Source organism: Cokeromyces recurvatus (assembly GCF_025118155.1).
Source record: "Cokeromyces recurvatus strain NRRL 2243 chromosome Unknown BX663scaffold_25, whole genome shotgun sequence".
NCBI classification, from domain to species: domain Eukaryota; kingdom Fungi; phylum Mucoromycota; class Mucoromycetes; order Mucorales; family Mucoraceae; genus Cokeromyces; species Cokeromyces recurvatus.
The window spans coordinates 307,881-334,637 of NW_026251411.1; the positions used below are offsets into that span (position 1 = coordinate 307,881).

The 26,757-nt window shown below is 30.3% G+C and overlaps 12 protein-coding genes across 12 annotated transcripts; 5 read left to right on the forward strand and 7 right to left on the reverse strand.

Annotated features, from left to right (window-relative positions):
* Nucleotides 1-1,408: 1,408 nt before the first annotated feature.
* BX663DRAFT_439840 (uncharacterized protein) lies at nucleotides 1,409-1,609 on the forward strand (the record flags this gene model as incomplete). Its single annotated transcript, XM_051523356.1, is given in 2 exon segments — nucleotides 1,409-1,491; nucleotides 1,510-1,609. Coding segments are annotated over 2 exon segments (183 nt in total), but the record flags the coding sequence as incomplete, so codon positions are not given.
* A 1,052-nt stretch (nucleotides 1,610-2,661) lies between these two features.
* On the reverse strand, nucleotides 2,662-3,159 carry BX663DRAFT_423765 (uncharacterized protein; the record flags this gene model as incomplete). Its single annotated transcript, XM_051522426.1, has 1 exon — nucleotides 2,662-3,159. A coding segment is annotated over one exon (498 nt), but the record flags the coding sequence as incomplete, so codon positions are not given.
* BX663DRAFT_422200 (uncharacterized protein) lies at nucleotides 3,160-3,594 on the reverse strand (the record flags this gene model as incomplete). Its single annotated transcript, XM_051522414.1, has 1 exon — nucleotides 3,160-3,594. A coding segment is annotated over one exon (435 nt), but the record flags the coding sequence as incomplete, so codon positions are not given.
* An 889-nt stretch (nucleotides 3,595-4,483) lies between these two features.
* BX663DRAFT_554355 (uncharacterized protein) lies at nucleotides 4,484-4,808 on the reverse strand (the record flags this gene model as incomplete). Its single annotated transcript, XM_051531521.1, has 2 exons — nucleotides 4,484-4,569; nucleotides 4,697-4,808. 2 exons carry the CDS (start codon nucleotides 4,806-4,808, stop codon nucleotides 4,484-4,486), a joined length of 198 nt encoding a protein of 65 aa, XP_051380171.1.
* A 1,641-nt stretch (nucleotides 4,809-6,449) lies between these two features.
* BX663DRAFT_518883 (uncharacterized protein) lies at nucleotides 6,450-7,337 on the forward strand. The gene has a single exon (XM_051528923.1). The coding sequence runs from the start codon at nucleotides 6,703-6,705 to the stop codon at nucleotides 6,937-6,939; it is 237 nt and encodes a 78-aa protein (XP_051380172.1). The 5' UTR covers nucleotides 6,450-6,702; the 3' UTR covers nucleotides 6,940-7,337.
* A 3,605-nt stretch (nucleotides 7,338-10,942) lies between these two features.
* BX663DRAFT_477422 (OPT oligopeptide transporter protein-domain-containing protein) lies at nucleotides 10,943-13,486 on the forward strand. Its single transcript, XM_051524284.1, has 3 exons — nucleotides 10,943-11,350; nucleotides 11,456-11,971; nucleotides 12,055-13,486. The coding sequence occupies exons 1-3, from the start codon at nucleotides 11,143-11,145 to the stop codon at nucleotides 13,449-13,451; spliced, it is 2,121 nt and encodes a 706-aa protein (XP_051380173.1). The 5' UTR covers nucleotides 10,943-11,142; the 3' UTR covers nucleotides 13,452-13,486.
* Nucleotides 13,487-15,019: 1,533 nt separating this feature from the next.
* On the forward strand, nucleotides 15,020-16,346 carry BX663DRAFT_545160 (microsomal signal peptidase 25 kDa subunit-domain-containing protein). The gene is made up of 5 exons (XM_051530920.1): nucleotides 15,020-15,075; nucleotides 15,134-15,216; nucleotides 15,344-15,595; nucleotides 15,664-16,125; nucleotides 16,211-16,346. The coding sequence occupies exons 1-4, from the start codon at nucleotides 15,054-15,056 to the stop codon at nucleotides 15,904-15,906; spliced, it is 600 nt and encodes a 199-aa protein (XP_051380174.1). The 5' UTR covers nucleotides 15,020-15,053; the 3' UTR covers nucleotides 15,907-16,125; nucleotides 16,211-16,346.
* On the reverse strand, nucleotides 16,081-17,750 carry BX663DRAFT_537739 (glutathione-disulfide reductase; the record flags this gene model as incomplete). The annotated part of the gene is made up of 4 exons (XM_051530663.1): nucleotides 16,715-17,750; nucleotides 16,565-16,615; nucleotides 16,211-16,500; nucleotides 16,081-16,125 (listed from the first exon to the last, which is right to left on the reverse strand). The coding sequence occupies exons 1-4, from the start codon at nucleotides 17,700-17,702 to the stop codon at nucleotides 16,081-16,083; spliced, it is 1,374 nt and encodes a 457-aa protein (XP_051380175.1). The 5' UTR covers nucleotides 17,703-17,750.
* Nucleotides 17,751-19,326: 1,576 nt separating this feature from the next.
* On the forward strand, nucleotides 19,327-20,260 carry BX663DRAFT_518892 (uncharacterized protein). The gene is made up of 4 exons (XM_051528924.1): nucleotides 19,327-19,441; nucleotides 19,524-19,593; nucleotides 19,698-19,788; nucleotides 19,821-20,260. The coding sequence occupies exons 1-4, from the start codon at nucleotides 19,358-19,360 to the stop codon at nucleotides 20,110-20,112; spliced, it is 537 nt and encodes a 178-aa protein (XP_051380176.1). The 5' UTR covers nucleotides 19,327-19,357; the 3' UTR covers nucleotides 20,113-20,260.
* BX663DRAFT_518894 (uncharacterized protein) lies at nucleotides 20,201-22,119 on the reverse strand (the record flags this gene model as incomplete). Its single annotated transcript, XM_051528925.1, has 3 exons — nucleotides 20,201-20,449; nucleotides 20,520-21,783; nucleotides 21,910-22,119. Coding segments are annotated over 3 exons (1,563 nt in total), but the record flags the coding sequence as incomplete, so codon positions are not given.
* A 179-nt stretch (nucleotides 22,120-22,298) lies between these two features.
* On the reverse strand, nucleotides 22,299-23,947 carry BX663DRAFT_518899 (Septin-domain-containing protein). Its single transcript, XM_051528926.1, is given in 7 exon segments — nucleotides 22,299-22,603; nucleotides 22,719-22,890; nucleotides 22,910-23,024; nucleotides 23,090-23,207; nucleotides 23,266-23,482; nucleotides 23,562-23,696; nucleotides 23,750-23,947. 7 exon segments carry the CDS (start codon nucleotides 23,877-23,879, stop codon nucleotides 22,453-22,455), a joined length of 1,038 nt encoding a protein of 345 aa, XP_051380178.1. The 5' UTR covers nucleotides 23,880-23,947; the 3' UTR covers nucleotides 22,299-22,452.
* A 47-nt stretch (nucleotides 23,948-23,994) lies between these two features.
* BX663DRAFT_537741 (cyclic nucleotide-binding-like protein) lies at nucleotides 23,995-26,705 on the reverse strand. Its single transcript, XM_051530664.1, has 5 exons — nucleotides 26,555-26,705; nucleotides 25,772-26,352; nucleotides 25,346-25,511; nucleotides 24,344-25,249; nucleotides 23,995-24,256 (listed from the first exon to the last, which is right to left on the reverse strand). The coding sequence occupies exons 1-5, from the start codon at nucleotides 26,697-26,699 to the stop codon at nucleotides 24,084-24,086; spliced, it is 1,971 nt and encodes a 656-aa protein (XP_051380179.1). The 5' UTR covers nucleotides 26,700-26,705; the 3' UTR covers nucleotides 23,995-24,083.
* Between the last annotated feature and the right edge of the window lie 52 nt (nucleotides 26,706-26,757).

A 26,757-nucleotide genomic window follows, 5' to 3' on the forward strand; every position in this document is an offset into this window, starting at 1 on the left:
TCAAGAGTTATTGCCCAAATATTGACTTGGATCAATTATGTGATGATTTAAAAAAAAAATTCGTTTGATTCAAACCATATTTTAACGGATGAAGATGTTTGATTTATATATTGAATGTATTCAACGTCGAGTCTAAAATTATATCATTATAACCCTTCTTCCCCCACTCCTCTCCTCTTCTCTCCTCTCACTTATACTTTCCCTTTTACTACTCTAATACTATTTATCATTATACATTTAGTTGCTTTGTTTGTCTTTATTTTTTATTTACTACTTATTATTTTATTTTATTTTATACATCTTAATTCAAATTAAATAAAAAATGAAAAAATAAAAAAAAAATAAAAAATCAGATAAGATGGTTTTTTAGATATTATAAAATGAAACACAAGACGATCATTTTTTTTATTTTATAATTACAGAATTTGATAGACAGCTACCAGCAGAAAGCTGAACTTGTAACCTGAGACAATTTGGAAATTCTTTTAGCGAAATGAATTTGAGGTTGAAATTCGTTGTTCTTTTTTTTTTTTTTTTTAAGATATTTTACCAACAGATAAATAATTTGATAAACAGAGTCTTATTCCTAATTATAATGACCTCTTAAATAATTTGTCGGCTCTATCTTTTTCTCTTTTAAGATAAGATAAGAGGTGAATATTATAGGAGTTTTTTTTTTTTTTTTTTTTTTTTTTCTTTAGCAGTTTCACCTTGTTCTTCATTCCCTTCCTTTCTTTTATTATTATCCATGTTCTTCAATTCTATTTTATTCTTCCATTAGCCAGACCGTTGTTATTATATTAATATTATGTTATGACAAGCTTTTACACTCGAAAAGAGCATTTTTTTTAGGTGTATTGATCTATAAAAATGATAACATTATACATTTGTTATTGTTCCTAATTTCAAAATTTAAAAGAAAAAAAAATATTTCCCCTCAATATTTTCTTACTAGCAAAATGATGAGTTTCTGTAGAATATAAATCAGAATAAATACATTTTATTGTATAAGAATAAAGTTTTTTTTTTTTTTTTTTTTTTTTTATCCGAATGTGTAACTCCTTAATCGAGATGACTACTATGTTATATAAAATATTTTATTTTTGATATTGAAGGCTTTCTTCTATACAGTGTTTCGCGTTTGGAAATACAAAAAAAATTAGAAGGTAAAAGTAAATCGGATAAAAGGTTACTGAAAATCGGGCTTTCTGATTTGCCTTTTTTTTCTGGGACTGATCACAGCACAAACAATGAATATATATCTCGATAAGATTAAAATCGACCAATTAGACGTTATTATTCAGTACAAACAGAATGATCAGATGAAACAAATCTGACGTATTTATTGTGTCAAAAAACTGAAGTAACAAGCATGTCAGTCCCAATATTCATTAAAATATAAAATTGTGTAGATCAGAAATTCATGTCAAGACTAATTCAACATCACACCTACGTATTTGATCGTTATATAATATATTGCCCGTTGCGCTAGTTATCGTAGTGAAAGAGTTTTTTTTTTTTTTTTTTTTTTTTAAATATTAATTTTGAACAGCAATTTGATATAAATAGCAATCGCACACATTTGTTGGAAATTAACTGTAAATACTAGACCAAATCTTGTATTTTATCTCATCTAACTTCTATCAAAGAGCACATGAAAGAAAAAAAAAATCCAATGAATCCACTTGTGGTACTAGCGTATTATATGACAAGCCGATCACAGCGTCTTGAGTCTCTGGTTTATAATACGATTAAATTATGGGTTTATTATTATTTTAATTTAAATTTTTTGGCAATGAGCATGAAGTAACGAAATAAATGCGCAATATTGCCAGAGCCAGTTATAGAGGGAAATAAGAATAAAAACCTTCCTAAAGGACAAGAAGGAAAAAAAAAAAGAGCATTATTTTGGAATTAAGAGAAAATATAAGGAGGAAAAAGCAAAAAAAAAGTGAGAAGAAACAATTTAAATACAAATAAGACCAAAGTGACCAGGAAGACACACACTATTACTTGGATAACCAATTTAACAGCTTGAGACCAGGATCGACAGGATCAGGAAGAAATTCATTACGGAAGTAGTAATCAAGTTCATGTATGGTTTATAATACGATTAAGAATTATTTTATTTATAACAAAAATTTAAACAACCCATGTGAGCACATAATACTGGCAGTATTGGATTGCCCGGATCAGTTCGAGAAAGGAAAAAAGTGTACTAAAAAACCTTTTGATAGGCAAAAGGGTAAAAAAGAAAGAGAAGGGAAGAGGAAAAGCAAGATATATCAATAGATACTAGATTCAGAATTACATAGCCAGTTTACAAGTTTTGTACCAAGGGTAGGGTATGTTTATAATACAGTGCTTTGGGTTTGGAAATAGGATTTTGGGAAAATAATAATAGACATTTTTGTTTGGCCAATATAAATGTTTGAGCTCAATAGAATTTTTGCAAGACTAGTAGAAATTTTTGATCATCAATAGAGAGATAATTGATTTTTATTATAATTCAGGAAAACTCAACAACGCAGCAAGAGTTTCTTCCTTTGGAACAGCTGTTAAACCAGAATTTTCCTTTTTCATTTCCATATCAACACGTTCTTCTTCTTTCAGGCATAAAAATAACGTAGCAATTAGTTCAAACATTTTTACCCAGTTAAAACGGTCACTCCAGTTTGTAGGGATAACTGCAGATCTCAATTCAACAAACTTCCATAATCGGTCTTCTTTCAAGTTCATTTTGGAGAGAGTGACTGTATCTTTGATTACTTGAACACCAAAAGTTGATTTTTTCAAGGCTGTTTTGAATCGGCTATTCTTAAAATGACGAAGGATGTAACAAAGTGCACCATTGCATTCGACTAAGAGCTTTAAGGTGTCTTCAAGAGTATGACTAATATTCTCTTGTAGTAAACCACTGGAAGATTCAATAAACAGAACTTCGGAGTTATTGGCTTTTCCAAGACCATCAGCATATTTCGCATCTGTACTTCTTGATTCATAATCAACTTCAGAGATTTGTGCGTATTTTTGAGTTTGAACTAGCTTTTCACACCACGAGAAATCAAGCATACCGGTTTCTTTAGATAGGTATTTAAACATGGGTATGACATATTCAACAAATGGAGTTCTCTCATGGTTGCTGTTGAGGACCATTGGCTGTTTACAATTACAATGAAAGTCTGTTAAAGTGTATGATATAATATTGGCAAGATATTTAGTGTTGGTATCTATTGACTTGTGAATCAAATGGCTCCAAATTCTACATGGGAATTCAGTAAAGTCATAGTTCAGGACGTCATCCAGAAAATCCAGGATATTATTGATTTTTGACAATGATTTGTTTTCCTCCTGCATTTTACAGTTTTCCTTAAATTCCTTCATTGTATCTGTATCCTTATAGTTATCATCATTCTCGAGAGACTCGATCCCTAAAGAACATAAATCAGCTATGGTTTTTCTATCTACTTTTTGAATTTTGGGTTTGTGCGGTGTTGATAAGCATGATAATGTTGAATTTAAAATAAATCTTTTTTGGTTCTTTTCCATAATTATGCATTTTGCACTAGGTTCGTGTAATTCATATTGAGTACTTGATAAACTTGTTTTGTGTGAACTACGTGATGTAGCTTGCTCACTTTGTCTGGCATTGGAGATATCAATTAATACTTCTGACCTATACTGTTTGATAGAAGTGTGTGTCATGTCTACACCTAAAAGTTCGGCTTCTTGCGCTGTTCTCTTCTTTGCTTTTTTTATCTTGATGTTATTTAAATACTCTTCATTCTCTTTTAAAACAGTATTCGCTTTTAGAATTAATTTCTTTTGAAAAGGTTTTTTGGAACAGTATTTATAAACTTCTTTGAGATATTCCTTGGTAACTTGATTTAAATCAATATCATTTTTGTGTCTAGTGGCTAGCGAATATAACCCTTGAATCAAGTTATTGTAAAAGTGCTTAAGATCAAGTTCAGAAAGAGTTTTGACAGGGATTGTATTAACGTGTTCCAATGGGTCACAGATTTTACCTATGGGACCGTTAAGAATATAGGGCTCAAACTCTAGCTCATGTCTTATCGCCTCTGGTATCACATAATTTCTTGAAATGGTACGCGGTAGTTTTGGCTTGGTCATTGTTCAAGGTTTATTAATTAAAAAATAGAAATCCAAAGACGCAACAAGCTCTCAAAAAAAAAAAAAAAAAAAAAAAAGTATGTACCTGAATGCTATAGTTCTAAGCGATCATTAAATAAAACATATGACGTAGTAGGGTAACACTGCAAATAATTGCAAATATCACCATACATTCCCCTTGGTAGAAGTACTAAAATTCCCCATGTGAAAGTACTACTTTTACCACAACTTTTTGGAAAATGAACTTTTTATAATTATTTTTACACCATTCGAAATTGCTCAATTTCCTCATTTTAAAACTATTTTTTTTTTGTTAGATTTGGTCAAGAATTCATGGAGATATTAACGTTTAAAGTTCTTTTTGTTTATTTTGTACATTACATTCCACAATTTTTGGTAAATTTTTTGCACGATAATTTTTAAATAACGAAATTTCTACAGTTTAATTAATTTAACTGGCTAAATTCGATTCTTCCTTTTTTTTTTTTTTTTTTTTTTTTTTTTTTTTTTTTTTTTTTTTTGCAAGTAATTAATATTACCAAAATAAGCAATGTAAAATTACGATCATCATCATCATCATCATCATCATCATCGTCATCGTCATCAGCAGCAGCAGCAGCAGCATTAATACCATCTTCACCACCACCTTCGTCACCATTTGATTTTTTAAACATTGTATACCGTTAAAATTAAATATTATAAAAAGTGTTATATGAAAAAAAAAATAATATAATTCCAGGAGGTTAAATATTGTAAACAAAATAATTTAATAAAGCCCTTAATATAAGCTGCTGCTTAGCAAAGACAGCCTTTTATTAATTAATTTATTATTTATTATATTTTGTTTTTTGAAACATAAAGCTAGAATGCTAACAAATCACCTGATGACAATTCATACAATGCAATATTAATGAATAAGAAATGGCAATTGTTAACCTTGCAATTATGCTTATACAATTATATATAATTTATTGAAAGAATAATAGTTTAATAAATATCTGTTTCTGTCAGTTTTGAATTGTTTTGTATTTATTTTGTTCTTTATACATATTCGACTATCTATTTTCTGTTGCTTTTTAAGTTTTAGTTAATAAATAGTCTAATAATTATTACGTTGTTAAATTCATAAAGCTTTTATTAAGCATTTATTAAAAAAAAATAATAATCTAAAGAAATTTCATTTATTGAAAAAATTAATCTAACGTTTTTGGGAATAAATCAAGCTCTATTGCCATCTGAATTTCAAAGAGGCATGAAATATATTATAAACACAACAAATAAAGAAGTGTTGAATTTAAATAAATGACCCATAAAAGGATATAAACGATGCTCATATACTAAAAATATAAAGGATCAAGCCAATAAATGCTCTATCCGTAAATTAAAAAGTGGTAAAGTAGGTCTATACCATGGTAAATGTTGTAATTTCATCATAGATTCACCATGGTGAGAGTTATAATAATATAAATTCCCCATGGTAAAGATGGTTAATTTAACCATGGGAATTTATGGTAAAGATGGTTAATTTGACAATTGTCAATTTTTGGTAGCATTACTACTCCGATTATAGGGAATTTGTGGAAAAAGCACTAAAATCCCTATAATTTCACCATGGTGAAATTAGGTAATTATCTCCAGTGCCTGCAACAAGCTCTCAAAAAAAAAAATATGTACCTGAATGCTACAGCTCTAAGCGATCATTAAATAAAACATATGACGTAGTAGGGTAAAAAAATTACGATTTAATTAAATAAAACCCCTGCAACAAGCTCTCAAAAAAAAAAAAGTATGTACCTGAATGCTATAACTCTAAGCGGTCATTAAATAAAACATATGACGTAGTGGGGTAAAAAAATTGCGATTTATTTAAATAAAATCCCTACGTGTGTGTTTTTTTTTTCTTTTCATTACCAAGCCTATAAATCCAAAGGGAAACACCCTCTTCAGTCCTTGTTAAACCAGACAAAAGCCAGTCCTGGAAGGGAGGGGGAGGTCTCTGTAACTTTTGGTTGGTATGCAGAATCATCTAGCGTTTGTGACGTGACGGTGGGGCTCGCCGATGTTCTGTGGTAATGAGTTTTGCTAGTAATTAAAAGCCTATAAATCCAAGGGGAAACACCCTCTCAGTCCTTGTTAAACCAGACAAAAGCCAGTCCTGGAAGGGAGGGGGAGGTCTCTGTAACTTTTGGTTGGTATGCAGAATCATCTAGCGTTTGTGACGTGACGGTGGGGCTCGCCGATGTTCTGTTTAATTGACCTAGCAACTTTTCTGATTAAGAACATGTAATAAGGCAAGTTGCATTTTTTTTTTTTTTTTTTTTTTTTTGTAATCCTATATGTCAATTCTAATTATATTAATTTTATACTCTTTTACATTTTCCGAGTTCCTACAAAGCTTTTTTTTTCGCACTGAATCTGTAGTAAAGAATAAAAAGTCAATAGAAGCTCTTAGTCGAATGCAATGGTTTTGTTACATCCTTCGTCATTTTAAGAATAGCCGATTCAAAACAGCCTTGAAAAAAAACTTTTGGTGTTCAAGTAATCAAAGATACAGTCACTCTCTCCAAAATGAACTTGAAAGAAGACCGATTATGGAAGTTTGTTGAATTGAGATCTGCAGTTATCCCTACAAACTGGAGTGACCGTTTTAACTGGGTAAAAATGTTTGAACTAATTGCTACGTTATTTTTATGCCTGAAAGAAGAAGAACGTGTTGATATGGAAATGAAAAAGGAAAATTCTGGTTTAACAGCTGTTCCAAAGGAAGAAACTCTTGCTGCGTTGTTGAGTTTTCCTGAATTATAATAAAAATCAATTATCTCTCTATTGATGATCAAAAATTTCTACTAGTCTTGCAAAAATTCTATTGAGTTCAACCCTTTCATTTAGTTTAGAGCTAGAGATAATCAAAGCTGTTGGCAAGAGATTTTTTCTATTTCATAAACCAAAATACAGTATCGAATAATTTTTAATATTGAAGCTTGGCTAATTTCGTTTTGAATAGTAATAACTTCTGGCGCGTATCTTTTATCATTTTCATTCTGTGAGGAACAATATATAATAAATAATCCTTTAGCATCAGCTCAATCAAACTAATAATTCTCTGAAACGTGTCTACATATAAAAAAATTAAATTCTTCGATAAAACAGCATATATTTTTTTTATGAGAAACCAAACACAAATACCAAGCAAGTGAATTGATTAATTAGATTTATGTTTTTTTTTTAATATTTAATAAAAGCTTGTTTGCAAGATCCTCATCCGACTTCTAGTTCAAATGTAAAGTAAAAGTATCCAATTCTTCATCTATAAGTAAATAAATTATATAAACAGTTTTACCGCTGAATAGAACTAAAGTCAAATTGCAAATTATCATTGACCTCCTCAGATATTTTTTTGCACAATTTGGTTTTTTAGTCTAATTGGTTCGATTATTAGCTCTGATCAGTCCAGAAAAAAAAAAAAAAGAAACCGAATTTCAGTAACCTTCTAATTTTTTTTCTTTTTATTTTCAAACGCGAAACACTGTATGTTCTAATCTATCAATCTACGATAAATTAATCACTTTTAAGTTTATTTTTTTTTTCGATTTATGCAAAAGGAGACTTTCTATATTACTGAAATATATGTAATTTGATACCATTTAAATATTTATCAACTTGGAATATAGTTTACACTATACTCAAATTTAATATAATATTAGTTTTTTTCTCATTTCAACATTATGTAATCATCTAGACATAAGTGCTACTATTACTACTACTACTACTACAAGTAAATATTACAAGTTACACAAATATTCCCCGACCAAGATATAATATAAGAACAATCACTATCAGAAGAACAGCAGAATTTAACTGGATCAAACTATATATTTGACTATCTTTAATTAATAAGAACCTGTATAAATATCTATTGTATTGTTTGGATGGTATTGTGTATCAAAAACTAAGCTTTGATTCGTGCTCTTAATTACTTTTATAGTAACTCAACAAATCGCATTTTAAATAATAATAATAATACTTGTACAATAAGCTTTTAAAGAGAAAGCTGGAATTGGTTTCTAACTATTTTTGAATAATAGTCAATATCTTATAGTGTTTTTTTTATTGCAGAGTATGCATCAATAAAGGTTGTAACTGGTCTTAAATTAGAAGCTTTTTTTTAAAAAAATAAAATAAAATAAAGGCAGTAGTCCCTGAACTAAATTTTGCTGACCAGAACTTGTATATGCTGCATTATAATAAACAGCACTATAATAAGAAGCATTATTATTACACATAAATTATGCACAATTATCCTTTCTATAAAACTCAACAGTCATCTTATTTAGTGATATATTGTAAAATATATTAGTAGGACACGGTAGTGCTAATATAATAAGCTGATCTGAATTGCTTTTATATATAAAAAAGAAGAATAAAATAAATAAAAAGCTACCCTTGATATCCTTTTTTTTTAAATTTATTTTTGTGCACAGATATAACTATTTTGTTAATATACCTTCCACATATATTAGAGAAATCAATGTACAACGTTTAACTAATGTAAAATACAGACATGATTTGTATTTCTGGCAAAGTAGCTTTTTTTCTCAATAGCAAAAAGCAAGTAAGAATAATGCCATAAAAATACAATAAAAAGTCGGAAGATTTGGTATGCATGTTTTGAAATTGATTATAAATGTCAAGGTCATCTTTAATAAGCGCATTATGACAGGAATTTATCTTTATAATGGACAATGCAACTCTTTATTTCGATATTTGTAATTATAGATATGATTTTCCATAATTTTATAATACTCGTTATTTGTTGATCTAATCGAACCATTCTAGTCGAAATTTAAGATCGATATATGTATATACATATATATAAAATAGGAATATCTTACCATAGAGCATAATATTAACCTGTTGCTGGTAGCATTCAAGGATTGCCATAAATAGGTTAAGCATCATGTATTTCCCTTTTTTTATAATTGTGTTGCCCATAAACGCATGCGTAAAATAATCAATTGTTATACGCAACCTAAACAATTTCAACACGCAATCTCTAATTATTTTTATACAAGTAAAAGCGAATATTAGAACATGTAATTACTAACGTTCCAAATATCCTCAAATCAATTAATAGGCGAACATATTAAAGGAATACATTGAAAAAAATTAGTCCTTTTAGCAAACATAATTCCTCATAGATTTGATATATAGCATAGCATGATTATTATTGAAACATCATTATTATTATTGGTTACCAATATACTAGCTTATAATATATGCATTTCCTTTTTATACTTTCTATCTTTACATTTTTTTTGGTCCTATATGCCCGAAAGGAAGAGAGGAGTTGTTTTTCTACTTTCTATATTATGAACTAGTCTGAGTGAATTTAGTGGTTAAAACAGCTTGCGCTCAATTGGACTTTACAAAATTAAATAAGGTTTACTTTTTTTTTTATTTTTTTTGTAAAGAAAAATTAAAACTGGTGCACAAAAACTAAAAATAACATGCAAAAAATAAAAGATAGATATTTGTATATTTGTGCTGCGAAAAAAAAACCAATAATCAGTGTAAGTTTGTGTAATAGATAAGCGTTTTTTTTTATATGAATGGGTACTTTTTTTTTTCTATACTGTTATACACGGATATTGAAATAGATTTATTGATTTTCAGATCCATAATAGACATATTTAGGTTTAATATATAAGATGCCTTTGTTTACTGATAGAAAAGTCTATTACTCTTAATCAAGAATATAATAGTAAACGAGATTCATGTTATTATAATAAATAAAGCCTAATAAACTTAATTTTCCTTTTTTTTTTCTTTGGGTTTGCAACCAGCAAATTATTGGTTACATGGAGAAGAAAAGTTCCAATCATTTAACAGATCAGCTTTAACTCATATTCTGTGTAATGTTCATCAGTTAACTAGATACCTTCTGAGTCTAGAAAACAAAATTGCTATCACAAAGAAATACTGATATATTATGTAATTAGAAAAAGAGAAAATTGTATGCGTGTGTGAAGGAGAGAGAGAGATAAAGTATGACTTTCTTCTTCACTTTCTATAATAAAAATCTATCCAAAATAAAAAAAAGAAAGATATTACTGTCTATAGCAATTTTTACTATTTCTTTTTTTTTTTTCATACACATATTAAGGAACGAAAAGAAGATGAAGAATTTTAAGCGTACGACTCTCTGTTTTTTATTTATTTTATTTTTTTTTAAGGAAATTTTTTAGTCCTACATAATATAAACACATTTATTCATGCTCATTATTATTACATTAGAGATAGTTATAGTAAGTAATATAGTATCTTTAATCATTTAGATTTAAGAGAAACAAAATAAAGGGCATTATTATATCTGTATCGATATTTACATATATTGATTGAAAAAAAAAAAATAACTATTGTTAAAACTATGATCTGGTAATCAATGCTAAAGTCCAAAATTAGTAATCAAAACGAAATGAAAAAAAAAGAGGCAAATGACATTAAATTTAAAGACTATCTTTTTTAGGGAAGAATTTCCCGATTAAGGGCAAAGTATGTCAAACCAGAGATGATATTAAGTTTTTTATGCTTGCCTTTTAGAGAAAAATTCACGGGAAAAAAAAAAGAAGCAAGTCCCTTTTCATAGTTGTACCAGCTTATATCGTGCGAAATATGGGCCAATCTTTATCATTACAATAATAATTTAAGAATCATATGAGGATGCAACAGTAATTGTATATCATTAAAATATCAATTAGAACGAGTTATAAATAAAATAAAATAAAATAATCGTTTTATCACATTTTACTCTTCTTTTTTCTTTTTCATTTTCTTCTTCTTTAAAGATATTTTAATTTAAATATATATACATATATAAGTATATATACATACAGGCATACATTTATACATACATACATATTCCTTTAATCAACTATAGTATTTATATATACGTGTTTACTTGTTAACGTAAAATAAAACAACTACAAAAGAGTATATACAAAACATATTATGACAACGCCTGCTGTCGTTAATGAAAAATTCGAATTGGATTCTCCAACGACATCATCATTTAGAGACGAAAAGAAAGATTATATTAGAGATGGAGATAGTATAGACAATCAAGCTCATGAAAAGTCTTCATTCAACCGTGTTACTGAGGAATTTCATTTCACTTGGCGTGCTTCTATTGTCGGTTCCTTACTTGGTTGTTTAGTTGGTATTAAGCGCGTTCCATATCATAAATACATATATATATATATATATATATATGAAAGCAAATGTAAAGAAAAATACTAATATATCATCTTTCTATTTAAATTAGCTGCATCTAACACATATCTCGGTTTGAAGATTGGTTGGACATTTGGTGCATCACTCTTTGGTGCCATTTTTTCTTTTGCTATTTTAAAGCCCTTATCAAGAATACTTCCTCCTAAATGGGGTGGTGGTTATTTTGGTCCAAAAGAAAACTGTTCTGCGCAATCAGCAGCAACAACCGCTGGCGGTCTTGCTGCTGGTTTTGTTTCTGGTATTCCTGCCATGTATAAGCTTGGTCTCATGACAACGCCTAGAGATGATGCTGTTGCTCTTCTTCTTTTCACAATCTCTTGTGCATTCTATGGTTTATTCTTTGCTGTTCCTCTTCGTAATCACTTTGTTGTTAAACAAGATTTAACTTTCCCTACTCCTCGTGCCGCTGCTATCACCATTCTTTCCCTTCATGATACTATGGAAGGTGAGAAAAAAGCAATGCAGAAAGCTCGTTGGATGGGTTTTTGGTTCCTTCTTTCATTCTTTTGGAAGCTTATTTCCTTCTGGCTTCCTTTCTTAGATATACGTAAGTATATATGTATATATATATATAGTCAACCTTAGATTCATATCATATATAAATATATTTACACAATTTTTTTTTATTAGTTCATATCTTCTATTATATTGGTAATGCTGCTAATTACACCCCTTTGATGAGTGCTGATCTTGATTGGGGATGGTATTTCTGTTGGGATTTTCCATTCTTTGGAGCAGGCTTAATGACACCTGGTTCTACTGTTCTTTCCTTCTTTATTTCATCAGTTGTTATCTATGGTATTATTGGTCCTCTTCTTGTCCAAAATGGTACCTTTATTGCACCTTTGGGCTTCAATGCTGCTGGTGACACAACAAATCGTTTCTTTTTATGGCCTGGTATTGCCCTCATGGCACTTTCAGCCTTCACTGAACTTTTCCTTCATTACGATTCTCTTTGGCGTGGCGTGAAGGGTGGTGTTGAAGAGCTTCGACTTGCGTTTATGCGTGGTGTTAACTATTTCCGTCGCATCGTTCTCCGTTCAACATTAACAGATGAACAAAATAACCGTTACAATTCACAGGTAGATGAAAATGAAATCTTTGCTCCGGACCAATTAGTGCCTGCCTCCTGGTGGGTATCGGGTACATTTGTCTCTATCGTCTTTACTTGTGCTATTATGGGTAGATACTTTGGTATGCCCGTCTATCAATCGCTGATTGCCGTTATTTTAGGTTTTATTCTTTCATTTGTTGGTATTCAAGCCTCCGGTGAAACAGATATCAACCCTGTTGGATCTATCGGTAAGATGTCCCAATTGGTATTTGCAAAGATGCCTGCAGAAAATCAAAATGCAGTCATGAAGAATAACTTGATGGCTGGTAACATCTCCGCTTCAGCTGCCTCTCAAGCTGTCGACATGGTAGGTGACTTGAAGACAGGTCAACTTGTAGGTGCCTCACCACGATCTCAATTCCTTGCTCAATTGGTTGCCTCCTTTTTCGCTATTGCCGTTGCTGTCGGTTTCTTTATCTTATTCGCTGAAGCTTATCCTTGTATCATTGACCCTGATATTGAAGCCTCTGACTGTGAATTTGGTTTAGTCGCTGTCACTGCATGGAAAAACGTGACATTATTGTTGACTGGTAATGGTGATCCTCTTAGTAAAGGATCTATTATTGCTACTATTGTTTGTGCTGTCGCTGCTGTTGTCTTACCCCTCTGTCGTCAGTTCCTCTTACCTCAAAAGTATCATCGTTACTTCCCCTCCATTAGTGCTATCGGTATCTCCATGATTAACCCTCAACCTGAGGTTCCCTTTTCTATGTTCCTTGGTTGGTTAGGTGGTAAGATCTGGAAACGTGTGGATCCAGAAGCCCATGAGGACTTGATGTTCAGTGCAGCTGGTGGTTTAATCGCTGGTCAAGGTATTGCTGCTATTCTTCAAGCTGTCTTTAAGATCTCTAATATTAAAGGCAATGTGGTTGTAGCTACTTGTATTGGACAACTTGCAGATAACTGCCCATAAAAAAAAGGCATAATAATAGTAATAATAGTAATAATATTAATAATAATAATAATAATAATAATAATAGTATTTTTTTTTTTTACCCTCTTTCTTCCCTCTCCATTTTTTTCTTCTTTCTATATCTTATTAAATAATAACACGTTTAATCTCTATTTATATCTTAAGCCTAATAATGTACGGTTAAACAAATTTATTAATAAATTTAATGATGATTTTTTTTTGTGAGCACTTTTAATAATATATCGAGCCTATGTCCAAGTTAGATTAATAAAGATAAAGCAGAAAGAGACAGACAGAGACAGACAGAGAGAGAGAGAGAAGAAGAAGAGAGGAAGAGGTACATGATGTGTATTACAGGATAATTAATTGATATTTAGGAACTTGAATGATAATAAAGGTACTTTGCTATAAAGCGTAATATATCAAAAAAGAAGAACATAATATCGTTTTCAGGATAGTTATTGCAGCATTTTAAAGTGACCAAGTTATAGCTTGTATATAAAGTATTTTTTTTTCTTCTCTTCCCAAGACGACTTGTTTATTATTTAAGAATCTAATATATTATTTCCGAGTGATTTCTTCTTTGTTCTGAAGCCATGTACTAGTTTAAAATCGTTACTTTATAATAACTATGACTATTGAAGAATGTCTTTTTTTTTTATTAGTCTAATTTTGACAGACCAAATAATAACAATACATACTACATTAAAGAACATATTTTTAGATTTATTGTAATGAATACAATTGACTACTGCTGTTTTAAGTAGAATATTATTATTATTATTTTACTCTATTCGTATATCCTAGCATAGATACATAATACATGTATATTTTTTTTTCCACAAAGTATGTTACTATTTCACCATTGCTGGTATCCTTTTAACATGGTCTTTCGCGTTACTTTCCCCGTCCTCCCTTTCTTTTTACGATACTTTTGTTTATTTTTAAATAAGTGTATTTTTAAGCTATTCTTTTCTTTTTTTTTTTTTTTTTCTTTTTTTTTTTAGATTTATTTTATTATTATTTTACTCAATTTTAAACAATTAAATTAAAAGATAATGACCGTTACAAAGAATTTCATTATTTCATAAAAGCAATACATAAAGTGGAGAGAGGAAAAAAAATATATAAATATATAAATATATAAATATATATATATCTCTCTCTTCTATCTTTATTTTACCAATATTCATTCATTTAACATTATAATACTCTTTTATAAGATATGCCATTTATGTACCGTCATGAACCCTCTTTCATTGTCATCTCCTTACCGCAACGCAAGCGATACACAAGTTCCTTACAGGACAATGCAGCAGCAAGCAGCAAAAGAAAAAAGTCAGGTTGTATAAAAAGGAAAAAAGAGAAGACGACAGAGGATGACGGCTGTATCAAGATACTTTATTCCGAATTACATAGCTTAAATAAATAAATAAATAAATAAAAGAGAGAGAGAGACAGAGAGTCGTCGTTGTGTTATAAAGCGGCTCTTTAATTGGGCGACGTGGCAGTAGTAATCATCATCGCGTTAAATGATATATGCACCATTTTTTATTTTCCTCCCTTCTCCTCCTCCTCCCTTTATTTTTTATTCTTTAAAAAATGACCCAAACAATAACTAAAGGTACATTTAAATTACCAAGATAGAATCATTTGTTTTAAATTATTTAAAATTCATTTAGAAGAAGCACTTGACCCAGTTGAAGTAACTAATAAATATGATGCTACTCAATTAAGGAATGCTGTTGATGATGAGCTTTCTCGTGTAAAATATTAGACACATGAAAATATTTTATTCTTAAAAAAAAAAAAAAAAAAAAGAGGAGAAGGGGAGGGGTGAGAGTAGAAAGGATAAAGAAATTCGAGTAATTAAATGATTCCCTTTTAAATAGTATTATTCAAAAGAACAACACTTTACTCAATCTCATGTGCATACTGATTTCAAGTTAATTCTTGGATTTATATCTTGCTTTATTGCAGGAGGCGCATTCTTGAATGAGTATAAAACAAGTTTTAATGAGGCACTTCATGTAACTACAATGTGTGTTATTGTTTATTGGATCCTTCAATCAATATTGCTTGTATATACATATTTTGTTGAAAAAGGGGAAATCTTTGTTGGTCATCAAAAAGTAGATGGAAAGGTAAATTAAGAAAAAAAAAAAAAAAAAAAAGAAAGAGAAAGAAAAATGTATTCTGACTATATGATTAGGTTACAGGCACATTGAAAATATCATCAGAATTTGATAAAACCTCACCTTTGTATAAGCTTACAATGGTTTATAGTGATCGAGTAAAAGGAAAGACCGTTCAATCTGTAGTTAATCCAAACATGACAACATGGTTTAATGAAAAGGGAGTTTTGATTAGAGAAGTTATGGATAAAGATTTAAATAATTATTTATTATCACTTAAACAAAACTACATGAAAAATAATATAAAGACAGTTTTATAGTTCCTTGAAAAGGAATGAATGCTTCTCTGATTGCTTGTTATAAGACTTGTAGCATCACGTGTTGCAATAAAAGGACATTAGTGTAATAAACATAATGGATTTATTCCATAAATATTATTTATATTTCTATACTAGCAATGTATAATCTTATTTTCACTTTATAATTGTAATAATTTAAATAAGCATTTTTTTTAATGTATAATTATATCGCATAGTAACCTGTTATATGGAAACAAAAAAAAAGAATAATGAGTCCAATAAGGCTTTAAATAAATATATATTTTTTTTTAAACAAAATTCTTACCAATTCTTCAGCAGATGTTGGATGAATAGCAACACAATTATCAAAATCAGCCTTAGTTGCACCCATACGAATAGCTACACCAAAACCTTGAAGGATTTCATCACTTCCTCTACCAATGATGTGAAGACCCACTACCTTTTCTTCGGGTCCAGTTACGATAATCTTATAGGCAGTAGGTTCCTTTTCATCAAGGACACTGAAATACATGTTACCAAATCGAGATGTATAGACCTTAATATTGTCATCACCAAACTTCTTACGAGCTTCTTCTTCAGTGTAACCAATGGTACCTGATGTAGGATGAGAAAAACGACAGTAGGGATATTTACATAATCCAATTTAGCTTTCTCAAACTTGGGACACCAAAGAGACGATCACTCAATTTACGAGAAGCAGCAATTGCAACTAGATATTAAAAAAATATAATATGTATATAAAATAAGTATTTATCTCACCTCATGGCTAATGTGTTGTGTATATTTCTATTTCTATTTCTTATATTACCTGGAGTCAATTCAGCTTTTCCAATAACATCACCAAGGGCATAAATATTTTCTGCAGTTGTATTTTGATATTCATCAACAATAATTTGTTTCTTTTCATTCAATTTCACACCAACGGCATCTAAATTTAATCCATCTGTAGAAGCAGCACGACCCACAGCCCAAAGAACACAATCAACTTCAAGTTGACCCTTTTCACCATCAGATTCAAATTCAACAGTGATCCCTGTATCTGTCTTTCTCAAGGCAGTGACCTTAGAATCAAATGTAAACTGAACACCTACTTTCTGCATGTGGTCCAATAAAGTATCCTTAATAATCGTATCAAACTTTCTCAAGATTTGTTTTGTACGGGAAAAGACAGTAACGTTTGATCCAAGGGAATGGAAAATACCAGCTAACTCAATACCAATGTAGCCTGTACCTACCACAGCCACACGTTTAGGTTGATGTTCTAACTCAAAGAATCCATCTGACGTGATACCAAGCTCAGCCCCAGGGATATTAGGTACAATAGCATGACTACCCGTAGCAATCAAAAATTTTTTCCCCTTGATTTCAAAAGTAGAATGATCGTTATCGCGACTCTCGACACGAAGGGTGTTGTTATCAACAAAGGAGGCATAACCATGGAAATGCTCTACATTTTCTCTTTCAGCATTTCTATCATAGATACCATTTAAACGTTGAATATAAGCATCTCGTTTTTGTTTAATTGTATTCCAATCAAATTTAACGTCGCTAAACTCATAACCATAACCTTTAGCCTGACGTAAAGTTTCAAAGATGGAGGCTGTATTCCACATTACTTTTTTAGGGACACAACCCACATTCACACAGGTTCCACCGAGAACACTGTGTTTTTCAATCATAGCAACACTGGCACCATGAACACCCGCTGCTCTTCTAGCGCCTGCCATACCGCCAGAACCAGCACCAATCACAATATAATCATATTCTTTCTTTGTAGGTTTAGGAAGTGGTGGCATCTTTTTTATGGATGTATGTATTTGTCGAAGTCGTTGAATAGCTGAAATAAAAAAAAAAAAAAAAAAAAAAAAAGGAAGAAAAAAGGTTAAAAAAAGATACGAAAAAAAAAAAAAATAGAGTATTTATCACTTTTATGTTTGATTATTAATAATTATGTTTTTAATTTGCATTACCAGACATTTCCGTCGTGACTCGCTATTGACAATTTTTTTTTTTTTTTTTTTTTGAAGAAAAAAAAACAACACAAAAATAAAAAAAAAAAAAAAAGAAATAAAATTAACATTGTTTATTTTATAAAATAACTTTAACCAATCAAAATATATGCTTGAATTATTAATATCCATGCTTATGATCTATGACGTTAAATTAGAACAAAAAAAAAAAAAAAAAAAGCTTTAATAATTTATCAGATTTTATTATTAATCCAAAATAATATTTTTTTTCAGTGTTAAATTATAACACGTATTTTGATAAGGAAATTTTTGAAAAATAAATTAGGAACTAGTTTTACTACTGTCTTTGTAAATCGTTTAAATGAATTTGATACATTTATCATCTTGTGTCTACCCTGAAGTAACTCATCAACATTTATAAATATTTATTTTTTTTTTGTAACTGAGTTTATTTTCTTTGTTTGTTAAAAAAGCTTCTACAATACAAATAATGTTCGAGAAAGCTATTAGAATCCTGCCCCTTTTATTTTAGAGGAAAAAAAAAAAAAAAAAAAAAAAAAAAAAAAAAAAAAAAAAAAAAAAAACTCGGATTTCATTTAATAATTGTCATAGTAACACTATGTAAAAGAATTAAAGCTTATCATTTCTCTTTGTTACTTTAATACTGCATAATGCTTACTTTATACATAAAACTTACTTGGATTCAAGTCAAATTAGTTAAGAAAATAATTTACAATCAACACGTACATATATACATACATATATAAAGCTTTTGATAACAATTATATATATACTTGAAAAAAAAAAGAAAAGATGTTTATACTGAAATGATATTCCAAGTTACAAAAAAAAAAAAAAAAAAAAAAAAAGAGTATATATTCCCACCCCTTAAGGCACATAATAAATGAGCCACTTGTTCTTTTTTTTTTCTTCTTCTTATTTTTATTTTTTTTATTTTTTTTTTTTAATGTCGATCGGTACATTTCACGAACAAACATCTAATTCTAGCTTTATCTATACAATGACAATCGACATAATGATGAAGCGACAACCGATCAACAACTATTTATTTCGAATCAACAAGTGACAGAGAAAGAGGACTGGAAAAACCAAAAGGCGGAAGAATTTCATAACCAGTGTATCAATCCATCTTCTTCTTTTACGACTCCTTCTTCCATGATTATTCCGAACGATCAATACCTATTTCGTCCCAACAACTTTACAATAAGGTACCACCCTTACTAGTCGATCCTACTTCCTCTTCTTCTTCTTCTTCTTCTTCATTCTATTATGAACAAAAATTACTTCCATCTTATCACCTTACTTATTCTGCCGCAGCGGAAGCAGCAGCACTTGAATCTCTTTCATTTAATACCAATAACGACCCAGTGAAGCAGCCTAAGATGATGAAGAAGAATTATGGTGAAATACCTGAAAAAATCAAACGGCCACCTAATGCTTATTTATTATTTAATCGTGACATGAGACGTCATAACGTAAATCGAGGATTAAGTTCAGGTGAAATAAGTAAATCCATTAGTCAACGTTGGAAAGAACTACCACCGGTAATAACAAAAAAAAAAAAAAGGCACTCACCCACTCACAATTTTTATTATATATTATTTATTGTTGAATTAGGAACAAAAGGACCATTATTTTAAAGAAGAATCAAAATTAAAAGAAAAACATAATAATGCCAACATTATTTATACAAGACGTTCAAAAGCAGAAATGAAGGAAGCACATACAAAACGAGCTTCTTATCTGAATACCAATTCTAATATAACAATGATAATAGTAAGAAATCAACGACTGCGATAGCATCAAAGCCTTCACATCATCATCATCATCAGTATGTACGTGACCCAAGAGGACGAAAGAAGAATAATGGCTTATTACCAAAGCATCCCATGTCTGGCTACTTGCATTTGCAAAAGAAATGAGACCTACTTTAAAAAGGGAGTCCCCAGAGGCTAGACTTGTAGAGATTAGTCGAGAAATTGGTGTGCGGTGGCGGTCATTAACAGATCAGGAACGACAGCCTTGGATCGAGTTGGCAAATCAAGATAAAGAGCGATATGCAAGAGAGATGAAAACACATCTTGGTCAATCTTTATTTATGAATGATTTAAATTTAACGACAAAGAAAGGAGGAATATATGAGTTGGATGAATTGGATAGTGAAGTTATTGCCACTGTTTCACAAATGGTAAATCCTTCTTCTCATCACATATAAAAAATCTTATTTATTAAGGAATATGTACGCAATTATAATATTTATAACAATAATAACAATAATAATAATAATAAAAAAAAGGGGGGGAGGAGGGATAGGGAGGAAGGGAAAATATCCTTTTTTTTTTTTTTTTTTATAATAAAGAAAATAACTAATTATTATCAAGTATCATGTAATTAATAAAAGTGAAAGAAATAGGGTATCATTTTCTATATGTGATATAAATAAAGGGATTTGTTTTCTTCTTCTTAACAAGTGTAGACTCTTTGCACACTTTGAATAGATTTTCTGCATACTGCACATTCTGTTAATTTAGAAGCACAAGGTTGACAATAGGCTAAAATAGATATATATACAAAAAAAAAAAATTAAGTCGACTAGTAAAAATCACAATAAATAATACTTACCAAAATGAAAACAAGGTAATAAAATATACTCAATATTTCGATTAAAACAAACTTTACATTTCGTTCGTTCATCCTCTGTACTTAATTTTTTATTCTCTTCACGACAAAGATATAATTCTTCTTTTAATTTTTCATTTTCATTCATCCAATGAACGACTTCTAATTCAATATTTGATAAGCGTTCTTGACAATTCATTCTTAGTATCACTTCCTCATCATTTTCATTTTTATTACGATAAAGTATTGTTTGAAATTCTGCAAGCTTGTCCTTGTGTCGTTGCAGCTTATTTGTTAAGTCTTGAATGAATTCATCTTTCTGGTTGTTATCTCTTAGGGATTGTTCATGTTCTGATCTAAGCTTGATGTTATCTTGTAGGACTTGTTCTACTTGGATCTTAACTGTCTCTAGTTCTTTACGTAGAGCAATGATCTCGTCATGATGGTCTATGGCTGATGTAAGGTTAACATGTTCAGTTACAGGTGAAGTTACAGTAGATGAATGGAGAGAAGGTGAGGCTGAGGAGGAGGAGGATAACGAAGGAGAAGAAGTAGGGGAAACAAATTTATAGGAGACTTGTTTCTCTTTTTCTTGTTGCTCTCGCTTTTTCTTTTTAACCATAACACAGGTGGGTACAATCAAAGACTTTATAGGCGGTAGTTGTTTCATTTGGTTTTGTTCGTCTTTAATCGATGAAGAAGCAGACAAGGCAGCTAATAAATCAAATTTATGTTGCTCTTTCATTGTTTTAACTGGATGAGGTGTAGAAGAACTAGTAGATGAAGTAGAAGGTTTTTCTGTAATGATGTCTGATTGTCTAGTATTTGATAAAGACTTTTTCTTTTCTTGTTTCTGATCAAGATAGATATCTTGACTTACACGAGTATGAATGCGATGTTGAGGACGAGGGAAGGCAACTTCATTAGCAGGCAAAATCCAGCTGCATTTACGAGCACCGTCTACACTGATGTTTTTACAAACAAATTGAATAAGATTATTTTTGAATCGCATAACAACAGGTCGTTGACAAAAGCAATCAGGCAACTTGGTAGGTGGTTCTAAAAGATAAGAATTTGTCAAGTGAAAGACGGTGCAATAAGTAAAGTTATAAAGTGGGCATGTACGAAGTTCAGAAAATTCTGAGTTGACTGTATGGCCCTTTTTAAGCTGTTCACGAAATTCATTCCATGATCGTTCATGGACATGAAAGCCACAAATGAATTTACTTTTAATACTGGTAATTGAATCGGTAATGGTAGAAGGATCCTAAGTTATAACTGTACATTCAAGGATAGGCCATATTCTAACGTAAAACTTCTATGAGCAGGCTTTCCACAAAAACAAGTAGAGGATCAGGAAGGATGAGATCTAGTTGCTTTGTGTGGGCATTACTTGAAGCGATTCACGTTGAGATGGGGCTTGTTTATTATCATTATTATCAGCATCAATAGATGTTTTATAACTATGTCTCTTATGTAAAATGTCGTCATTGAAATCAGAGAGAGATGAACCAACTTCTGAATGAACAAAAGTTAGCCATTCATTATTTGCTGTTTCATTCATTGAATTACAATTAGGTGTGAATTTCGAATCAGGTGAAAATCTATTATTATTGAATAACGGTATTTCTTGAATACATAAAAAAAAAGAAATAATTAAAAAAAAAAAAAAAAAAAAAAAAAAAAAAAAAAAAAAAAAAAAAAAATTTAAAAAAATGCTTAAAATAACGAATTACTATTTATTCTATTATGAAACAAATAAAAAAAAAAAAGTTTATTTTCTTTATTTTCTAATGTTTCTTGGAGAATCACGTTGATTATAGTAAGCCTCAATTTCATATTGTAATTCTTTAATTCTTTCATTCTGGGCTTCTAATTCTTTATGTAAACGGTCTCTTTCAGATAGGAGCTTTTATATATACATTAGATGAGTAAATTATACTTTTTTTTTTCTCCTTTTTCTTAGATTATTTACCTGTTGTTCCCAGAGACGGAAACGAGTTTCTTCAGCTTTAACTTTATCAGTAAAAGTAATTCTAAGAGCCTCTTCCTCTTCAGCAAATTTAGCATTTTCATCCTTTTCAATACTATTTAATTGATATTAATATTTACTGTTATTTTATTTTATTTTTTTTTTTAAAAAAAAAATCCTTCCTTCTTACCGTGGATCACCAAATTTACGAGTCTCCATTTGCATTTGACGATAATTTTTCATAATGAGTTTCTTCTGTAGTTGTAATTAAATCCAGCATATGTGTACGAATCAATAAACTTCTTAGTTTTTTAAAGTCGCAATGTTCATCGTTTTCTACTTCAGCGACTCCCCATGAATATGCACGTCCTTTGGCTATGCGACCATTAGGCAATTTTATATCTTGTGTAGAGCCAATGACAGCAAAAAGGCATAGCTGCCATAATATTAATATTACGCTTCATTGTCGCTTCATCATCACTTTCAATAGGGGCAGAGTAACATTGAATATTTTGAGCAGCAATCACGTCTCTAACCTATAAAGGAGAAAGATGTTAAGGAGGAGAAAAAAAAAGAAAATATGTAAAGGAGAATTATTTACGTTTTGCTTAAATTTGGCTAAATCAGAAGGTGTTAAAGTATCTGCTTTAGCGATAACCGGAATTAAATTAACACGCGAACCCAACCTTTTCATCATCTCAACATCTAAAGGTGATAAACTATGTAGAATATTATTATTTAAACAAGCCCCTTTTCACTCAAGAATAAATAGCTTACGTGTGACCAGTAGGCTTTATAAAATAAAGACAGCAATGAACCCGCATATCCATAACACCTTTACGACAAGGCTGTTGTTCTTGTCTCATATAATTTTCATGCTGATCGTCAATAAAATCGATTATCGGAATCCAACTATGACGATTATTTACATAGTCACCAAATCCAGGAGTATCAATTACAGTTAATTTGACCTTGAACATTTTTTCTTCTAGTTCTATTAGGATGCGTACTTATTAGGAGGCAGGCATAAAAGACGACATACCTGCAATATATATATACACACACACACATACCTGATTTAGTGATTTGAATTTGAACAGTCTTTGAAGGCGTCTTATTTATACGTCTTTTATTTAAATTCTTCGGTTCTTTAATGGTTGTTGTAAAAAGCGTATTAACAAATGTTGTTTTACCAACCCCTGATTCACCTATCATTTTATATCAATATCTATTTATCTATTTATCTATTTATATCTCTTACCACAAACCATTAAAGTAAAGTTAGCACCATTCTTGGCTACTATCTTGTGACGTTGATTAGGTAAATTAGCAATACCTGTACCAGGTACTGGAACAGACTCAATAGAAGGTTGAAGGGTAACCATCGTCATGCTTAATAAAAACAAAGGAAGAAAGAGGAAAGAGACAATGAAAGAAAAAAAAAAGAAAAAAAAAAGAACGAGTATATACGTATATATTTAAAAATCCAAAAGGAGAGACATAATAGGGAGGTGTATTTTTATACTTAATTTTTAAGGAGGAAGGGAAAAAAGGAGACAAAACAGATATTTTTATTGTAGTATGCATCTAATATTTTATGATTCTTGTTGACTGATAATTGCATGATAGTTTTCTGAATTTCTTTTTAATATTTCATGAACTGAACCTAAAAGTCGTGTAAATGCTTTTTTACTTAATGTTGCGCACTTTAATTTTCCTTTAGCAATTACTGTAGCTGCTCTTGGGCTATCATTTAATAGAGCCAACTCTATTATACATTCCATTACATATAAAAATTGTCAAGGTATTGATTATCACCAAAAAATAAATATAAATAAATAAATAACTATTTTACCTCCAAAATAAGCACCTCTTTCTAACTGATTCACTTCTTTTTGTTCGACTTCTTTTTGTTCATTTTCATTATTTTTATATACAATAGCAATACCGGATTCAATAATGTAGAATTGATCTCCACTGTTACCTTCTAAAATCACATTCTCTCCATCGTTAAAATAGACTGACTCTAAAGCATCTGCAATCTTATGTCTTTCATAAGATACTAATGATTTTAACAAGGGTACCTCTTCTAAAAATATTTCATACATCTTTCTTTTTCGGCATGTATTTTCCATCAAAATTGTTCTAAACGTAACACGATCTAGGGCCCATAATACGCAGTCTGTGATAGCTTTAATCGTAGCCGCGCGTGGAGCGTTATACATGAGAGCTAACTCTCCAAAGCTTCCACCAGCATGATACGAGGTTATTTGTTGATGATCAATCCAGCATTCTAAAAGTCCCTCTTCAACCACATAAAAATAGTCACCCGTCGCTCCTTGTTCAATCACAACTGTACCTGATTCAACTTGCTTTTCAACCATCACATTCATAACGTCTTCATAATGCTCTTCATCTAGATTTTTAAAAAGGAAGTTATGACGGACACTTTCTTGAATGGCGTGTAATTGGGAATCCGTTTTAGGAATCCATTTTTTTTTAGTCATCATAGTATCAGTAGCAGTAAAAGAAGGTGTGATGGATTCAGCACTGACTGACGTTCGACGGCCTCGATTTGTATATTTAGAAATAGTTGAAAGTGGAGTCACTGCCGAGAAATAATCATTCTCTTCATCATTATCATTATCACCTTCCTCTTCTTCTTCTTCTTCAAACGATAGATAGTCATTATCAGAATTGTCATCCATATCTTTTGTAAAACTGTCGTTTTGTTTATTTACTAGAGGATGTTGTTCTATTTCTGTATATAAGCAAAAAAAAAAAAAAAAAAAAAAAAAAAAAAAAAAAAGATATATATACGTTCACATATATTTGCAGTACTTTATATTATTATTACCAAATAAATCATACTGTTCACGAAAATGTAAACCCCTTTGCTCTTCTAGTTTTTTATGAAAGAAATTGGCACAGTATTGTAATACATCATCAGGTTGATCTTTATAAAAGGCTTCATGTAATTCAGTCAAGACTTGAGTATATTCGTCAATATAAGGAGCAAATTGCTGTTCAAAGGTCATATCTAATACAAATTATGATAATAATAAAAAGAAAACAAGACTTCTTTTCTCAAATACATACAAACATACATACATCTATGTATTTATATAAATATTAAAAAAAAAAGCTTTTTTTTTTTTGTGTAATCTTAAATAAAAACCACGTTCTCCCCCACATTAAGAAACATATGATCATGCATTTTCTTTATTTAAATTCCCATTGAACAAAACAATAAAGTAGTAAAAGTATCATCTGCTTTTTTCACTTCGTTTTCTGGTCGACGTTTAGCAATAAAGACATAAAGCTGATCTTCTGCTCCTAAACAATCACCAATCTCTTCCCTTATTTCATTATTATCTTCTCCTTCTTCTTCTTTTACTACTCTCTTTTCTATCTTACGCACTGGCTCATATTCAAAATATCTTCCAAAGTAATCCTGCCAAAAGCCAACTTCCTTCTCTAATGATCGTGTCTTATAACCAATCACAATTTTCGTCTCACTTCCGCAAACATCTAATAAAGTCTCTAATAACATGCCAAATAATTCTGGGAAATAGACACAGTCACTCACGACAATCAAATCAAAATGGCCACCTGCCCTTTGAAGTAAGCGTTGAGCATCTTGATGATTCCCCCAATGAAGACGATCAACAATGATTTCTGCCGCGGAGGATGTGTTATACTGTTGTTGTGAATAATAATGAATGTGAACATTATCTTGTATTAAGGGTACTACTTTTTCTAAATCTGTAATATAGACTTGAGCTGGCTTTTGAAGCTGTTGAGCTAAAGCGATACCTACATAACCTGTACCTGCTCCAAGTTCTAAAATACGATAGGCCTTTTCTGGTGTAGTAGAAAGTGATGACGACTTGTAATAAGATGATGGAATAGGATTACTAGGTTCTGTTTTTATAACTTTATCTGAAGAAAACAGAGCTTGCAACATGTAAGCACTATTATCATCATCATCATTAGCATCTCTGGTTTGTGTGCTGTTTATAATATTAATACGCCTACTACTTTCTTTACCTCTGCCATATTTTACCAGCTAATCCAAATTGTTCAATATCTTGTTTCAAGTCAAGTGAATTTGTATGCAAATGGCTGGGTGCTCCTGTGGATTCAGTTACATTCAAACCTTCAGGTAAATTGCCAATTTCAAAATCTCGGTCATCTTGACTTGTTGACATGAGGTTAAAAAAAAAAAAAAAAAAAAAAAATAACACAGAAAAAAAAATTTTTTTTTTC